We start from the raw sequence: 6749 nt of genomic DNA on the forward strand, positions 1-6749 counted from the left end.
TCTGCTTACTCTGCTCTTAGTGCGTTCCAGTTGCTCCCGCTGCTCCCCGAGTTCCTCAATGATATCAGTGCCGATCTGATCCGTTTCAGCCGCAATTCGGTGCGAGCGCTCGATGCTCTGCGTGGCACGGTTCAGGCTGTCTGTTCCCTGGAGAAGCAGCACCCTCTGTGACTGCAGGTTAGTCTGAAAAATAACACACACTTAACTATTAAGCACAGAGAGAGAGTTATTAGGCTTCTGACGTACTACAACGGCAGGTGACTCCACAGGCCATGCATTTGTATTGCTGCACATGCTTCTTATGTTAACTGATCTAGCCCAGGTAACTTGGGAAGGGTTCTTACAGTGTAAGATTACAGCCAAATCTGGTTAAGCCTTGAAAAAGGACACACAGCTAAAGAGTTTCAAAACACTTGTATTTGCAACACTTTACTTTCCCATCAAAAAACATTTACAAGAAAATACTATCTTTTCTTTCCAGATGCTAACTTTTCCTTCCATTCATATCTAATTTCAGTCTTAGTTTTTACTTCACAGTTGGTTGCCACGGTCATTAAGACTTCATGGTGAAAAGGATTAGGAACAACCAGCACTAACAGATAGACTGCTAAGAGATCCCTCTTTTCATGCCAGTAGCCTCAGCTAGAAGTGAAGAAATGCTTACTGACCTCAGGGTCAAAAGGTAACTCAAAATGAAGTATTTTCTTGAACTTCAAAAAGTCTAATCTACCTCCTGCTTTCAGGTTTTAGAGGAACCAATCAAAGCAAATCAAACACAAAAACTTACCAAGCTACTGCAGAACAAAATACTGAGGAAAGAGCCTCCCCTCCAATCTTCCTTATCTAAGGCAGGAAGGCATAAAGCCCACCCACTGCCATGAACTTTTTCTACAGATTACAGCACTTTGAAGATAATAAGCCGATTCAGTCTCACTGGCTCAGATGTATCTGTGCATATCTGGTCAATGAAGAAACTGGTGTATTTCTTGCACTGCAGCAGCACATCCATAGGGAACAAAGAGCTAGATGATGACTTCTTGTATTTTCTTGAAATTATTTATACTGAGATTCCTTGAAAGAGAATTCTTCCAAAGAACCTATAAAGTGCATTATTCACATACTTTTCTAGTTTTGAAGACTAAAGCTAGATCAGTTAACCTTTCTTGTCTGTCAGCAGCATCACTTCTGTGCTTTCACTTCTGTATGAGAATGATTAAATAAAGCATTTCAGTACAGAGTGCTATGTAAGCTACTAGCTACATGGCATTCAATGAGTGAATATGGTTATATTCATATCTTTGTTTTAGAACAGAACAGCTCTCCTTTGAGTTGCAGGTGTTCTTTCTCCTCCCTGAGATATTAATGTCACATGCAGATACATATAAGGAGTCACACAAGCACAGAAGATAAGTGGATTAGAGTAAACACACTGCAAATGATACACCTGAAATATGATTTTAAAACAATCATAGCAATGTTAAATAAAATTTATATCTAATTCTCACACTCTGTTCATTTTCTGTGGAGAAGATTCCATATTTTATATTGCCTTGACTTCCAGGGCCCAATCCCAAATCCGTGCTTCTTATCTCTCTCTGGAACATGGAGAGGTCTCTTCTGTAGGCTCGGATTTTGCTCATCATTTGGTTGCGGAAGGGCAGAGGAGCATATTTCAGTTCTTCCTCCATTTCCCGCAGCTTGAACAAAAGAAAATGTCACTTCTTAAAGCACTAAATCTATTCTTATCAGCAGCTACACTCACAACTCGGCAGCAGATGAAGGGATTAATGTATCTTTATATGACTGGGCAAGAGGTATTAACCCTAAGCCCTACACACCTCATCTAGTACTGAGTACAACGTTCTGTCTAATGCTGTTCAGCCTACATGGATTTTCAGATACCTCAAGACAAAAATAAATGAGTTGCCAAGCTTAAATGCTTGATTTTTTCTGAAACATCACTCAGTAACTTAAAAATTTGCAGTTCTCACTTTTATATAGTTTGAGCATTTATAGGATGGGTATCAGCTTCTCATCGTATCTGTGCAACAGAGATCTACTGCATAGGTAAATATGCCACTAAATTCACACTCTGAACATCTGGGCCTGGCAACTGGAGTTAGGATTTGTAAACCCTGAGACTCTGGATGTGTGAATTTTCGCATCAAACTCCTAATGGCTGTCTGCCAGTACAAGTTTTCCTGGGATATGAGCTCTACATCTCAGGCATTACCCACACAGATACACATCAATAAAACCCAGTAAGTTAGAGGAATAAAGCATCACATTCAGCTGTGGCTCAAAAACATCCTAAGAACCAGCACATGACTATGAAAAGAAAGATAAATCCAGAATGTCTTGCTTAAAAAGGCAAGTCAGATGGGATCTTTTGTGCTGTTCCATGTCACCTGCTGCCCAGGAAGCCTATACAATAGAGGTTTCAAATATTCAAGGTCCCTGGTATTTAACTGTCAGACTATTACAGAAAGATCAGATGGTTTAAGACTGACATGAAAAAAGACAACAGGGGGAAAAAAAATAAGCAGCAGATTCTCTACATGCCCTCCCTACAACCTCTAGCAATTTTAATTGCATCTATCTATCACTCCCTTTATTCAACAAAAGGAAAGGCAATATTCAAACCAAGCACTCAAAAGAAAACCCAACTGGCTTTAAGAATATTTCTCTATATTGTATCTGTAGGTAGATAAATACAACAGTCTTGACAAGCAGAGACACATCTGTAAAATCAATTAATCAAACATTTCAAAAAAACAACTCCTGCCAGAATAGGATCCATGAAGAAAGTAAGATTTGGGAGTACTGTCCTGTTTAAGGCATCAGCATTTCAACTGGTCAGAAAGGCCAGAGCCCAGGTTTCCATTTACCGTTTCATTTGCTTCACGTTGTTTCTCATCAAATTCTCGAACTAGTTTTTTCTTCTCCTCTGTGGAAAAAAAAAAAAAAAAAAAGTATGTTAGATAAACTATAGAAAAATTACAACAGAACTCCTAATCAATCCTTTATAGCCAAGGAAGCTGCCACAGATGGCTGATTACAGATGCCAGGTCAAAATTTACCTCCAGCAGGAACAGCCTGTTTTTATGACAACTTTTCAGAAGAGGGTGTGGGCACAGAGTAGAAACCACCCTTCCAAATGCTGGCCACTACCTCTGGCAGACAAAGTAAGTCACTTTTCAAACCTGAAATATTTTTCTGACCTATTATCCTCTAATCTCCACTGACCGAACTGTGGGTTGTAAAACATTTAACATTAAAGAATAACAATAAGGATGTGCTCATAAATATTTCTTATTTTCTGCACACCTTTGGCAAGATTACTGCAGGCTGAAACTATAATTTGGTTTTGAACCAATCTGCATTTCCAAGTGAGCCCTACAGCTCCTGCCAGATTGGGCGCTCTGCATTCTTGTGATGATAAAGTAGCTAGATAAACAGGAAAAGCATTCTAAAGTACTTGTTCATTAAAGATGCCATCAGGATACCACCTCAGGTTCACAGATTAATGTTTCCCAAATGCTTCCCTCTTCTGGAATGACATCAGCTGTTTGAATCAAAACTACATATTTTAGTTGTTTGTTTGAGACAGTCATTTGGCAAGATCACAGAGCTACAAAATTGTTCTGGTTGGAAAAAACTTTTTAAGATCATTGAGGCAAACCACTAACCTAACTCTGCTGAGCCCAAAGAACGGGTTTCACTGTTTTAAACAAAACCTTAAGACATGCATTTTGCATTTGTTAAAAAGCTATCACACCTTCCTAATATCCACTATCAGAGAAAGCTCCTCTTCTGAAGCTCCTCTTATCTCAATGGAACAAAAATGTACATGTTATAAGCTTCTGCAAAAGCCAGCAGAGGACTCTTGCAGGGTACTGCAAATTAAACCAAATTCTATATGAAGCTTGATAAATACACAGTAGCCTAATTCACCCCTCTCAGGAGAGAATTGTCTTAAATAAAATTCTATGTAGCAAAAATTCAGCATCAGGCAGCCATCATGGTAACAATTCTCTAATTTGATTAAAGATAAAATTAAAATACAATATTATTAAAATGCTGTTGCAGTAAAAAACTGACTTGATAATAGTTTTTCTAAATATGGTCCTCTGCAAAAGAAGCAGTTTTTAGACCACTAAGCCCTCAACAGAGAAGAGGAAAAAAACGTGAAGCAATCAAAACATTTTTATACAAGTCCTCTCATATATATGACATGCCTAAGCTGTTGACTTTCCTTTTCTGTTCAAACGCATATTAAGCCCCAGAATTTGAACTGTAGAGTACTTAAGACAGAATTAAAAACCATTATCTAACAAGAAGACGTACAGAAGCTCAAGTTGTGTACAGAAGTATTACAGACTAAACTGAATTATGACTGCATATAATGCATTGTGCATTATATCTCACACGAGCTGTTATCAGGAAATGCAGTTTCACATCCTAGTTTACTAGGAAGAAATGCTGACTTAGGAGGCTCCTGAACACACTCTCCTGAACTCCCTCCACCATTCACCTCTGTGTACATTTGTGCTAATGAATTTATTTGTGTAGCTGGGCTGCAAGTGAAATCACGGACACGACCTGCAGAAAAACAGCCTTCAGAAGTCATTATTTTGTTTCCTACAGGTCATTTCACTAATCCGATTTCATTCAACACCTGCTGCCTCGAACTCACCGCAGCCTGGTGCAGTGCTGAAGCAGCGGTATCTCACCTTGTGTCCCCCAGGCGGATCACGAAGACATTGCACTTAACAACAACCAGCCGCAGAACTGACAGCATCCAAAAGTCAAACAGTAATGGCTTGAGACTTTTCTGCCTACGTGCCCACATGAAATCCAAGGGATTTCTGGTTTGAAAGCATTATACCGGACCTGGCCTAAAGGAAATGCCAGAATACAATGAATAGTTTAATTATATCACTCTGGAATAAAATGCAGCTCCAAGAGAACTTCTCTAATGAAGTAGAAGTAAAAAGCCCCTAAGCCACAGCAATGCTACCGACGAGCTCATCAACATTTAACTAATTTATTTCCAAGCAGTTAAAAGTTAATTCAATTAGCTTGTACTTTTCAACTGAATCTATTTATAGGAAAGAGTCTATATTTGAAGCTGATCCAGGCTGTTTAAAATGCCTTCTTACAAGTTTGGAAGGCAAAAAATTACTTCTACAGCCAGGAATTTGTTATCCTATTTATATAAAGTGAAACAGCTTTTCCAAACCTGCCCCTCAAAGATGTCCCAGGGACTGCAGATTCTGTCTGTCCTCGAGTTTGGGAGTGTGCCAATCATCCTAAAGGAGAGTGCCAGGTATCTTTTATCACTTCCTGAAGTTTTCAGGATCAGATAACTCAAAAAAACAGATACACTTCCCTCCCCACAGGTACAAGATGCAAACAAAGCACACTAGGGGAGTGGCAACACCTTCACTAGACAGACAGATTCCTGACTTACCTTAACTGCTCTTAGAAATACTTTCCAAAATATGACCAGGATTTTTTCAGCAACAAATTTAATTAATAGAACAGTCATAATAAAATTTCAGAGCATATCTGAAAAATCAGTTTGTAATTGCTTGCAATCTGTTGTAAAAACGTATCTACAAGCATTGCAAAAAATGCTGATTATAAATGCTCCATTTAATCCCACTGTTCAGAATTCCCTGCTCAAGACTACCCCAGTTCCCTGGAAACCTGACAGAGCTTTACATCCCCAAGAAACCAACCACTCTCCTTTCTACAAAGAAATGATCATTTTGTACAAAAAAAAGAGTACTTCTAGTTTCATTCTTTCTATTCTTGCTGACTGCTAGGGAAATTGAGTCAGCTTTGAAAGCTGTCATTTGCAGGCTTGAACATCTTTCTTGCACCAACTTTCTGGAAATGCTGATGAGGACTGCAACCCTGAATTTAACTCATTATTAAACAGAGAGCCAGGTAAGAAACAGAACCTTAACCTTTCCACAGCTTGTATTATCTAGACTGGTACAGACTGCTATATTCTGAACTATATGCGTAGTACAGACTGGTATATTCTAAACCAATAGTTGTTATGATTTTACACATAAACACACAAAATTGATCAATTCCAGGAGAATGACATGACTATTGCAGAAGGCAGCTGACTGCCCCAACTCATTCCTGTGGTACAAAACTCAGGCTGAGATGCCAGCAGCTCATGATAACTGTGCATCATGTTTCCCATATGAAGGAACCATTTTTTCAAACTGATCTGCTGACATGGGTGAAATTCTCCTCATCAGATCACTTTCTTTTCTGGTTCCTAGAATACTGCCAAGTGTTAAAACTGAATTAGAAGCACAATGCCAAGTCCTGCAGAGAAGTGTTCTGTCAGTGTTTTATCCACCCCACATATGGTATGAAAAATACCCATAAAACCAGGTTTTGCTTCCAAGACAACTCTGGGCAGCTTTATAGCTTTTTTCTAGTCTGTGGGTAGGCAGAGCACAAACCAGAGTTTCAAAACTGTAATTTAAAATTCAAATCTCCAATAAATCTACAAAGATTTGTGCACAACTGTGATAATAAAACCCACTTTTAATTCTGATGATGATATTTTAAACAAGAGTCCAACAACGTCCAAAAAGTGGAAAAAAGCCCCACAGCACTGCGGTTCAGGCAGCCCACCCAGAAACAGAAGTAAGTGACATCCAAATAACAACTGCTCCTCGGACAGGAGACTGGAGCCGCAAGCCCAGCACAGCAGCACG

The 6749-nt window shown here is 39.0% G+C and overlaps 1 protein-coding gene across 1 annotated transcript in view; it reads right to left on the reverse strand.

Annotated features, from left to right (window-relative positions):
- Positions 1 to 4852, reverse strand: part of VTI1B (vesicle transport through interaction with t-SNAREs 1B) — a 7802-nt gene extending 2950 nt beyond the window's left edge. The window contains exons 1-5 of the mRNA XM_010007728.1: positions 4734 to 4852; positions 4102 to 4130; positions 2889 to 2947; positions 1506 to 1697; positions 10 to 183 (exon numbers count right to left, since the gene is read on the reverse strand). Of these exons, the coding sequence (XP_010006030.1) occupies positions 10 to 183; positions 1506 to 1697; positions 2889 to 2947; positions 4102 to 4130; positions 4734 to 4852 (573 nt within the window). The remainder of the gene's footprint in view (positions 1 to 9; positions 184 to 1505; positions 1698 to 2888; positions 2948 to 4101; positions 4131 to 4733) is intronic.
- Positions 4853 to 6749: the final 1897 nt, after the last annotated feature.

This window comes from Chaetura pelagica, unplaced genomic scaffold (assembly GCF_000747805.2).
Source record: "Chaetura pelagica isolate M959 unplaced genomic scaffold, ChaPel_1.0 scaffold70, whole genome shotgun sequence".
NCBI classification, from domain to species: Eukaryota; Metazoa; Chordata; class Aves; order Apodiformes; family Apodidae; genus Chaetura; species Chaetura pelagica.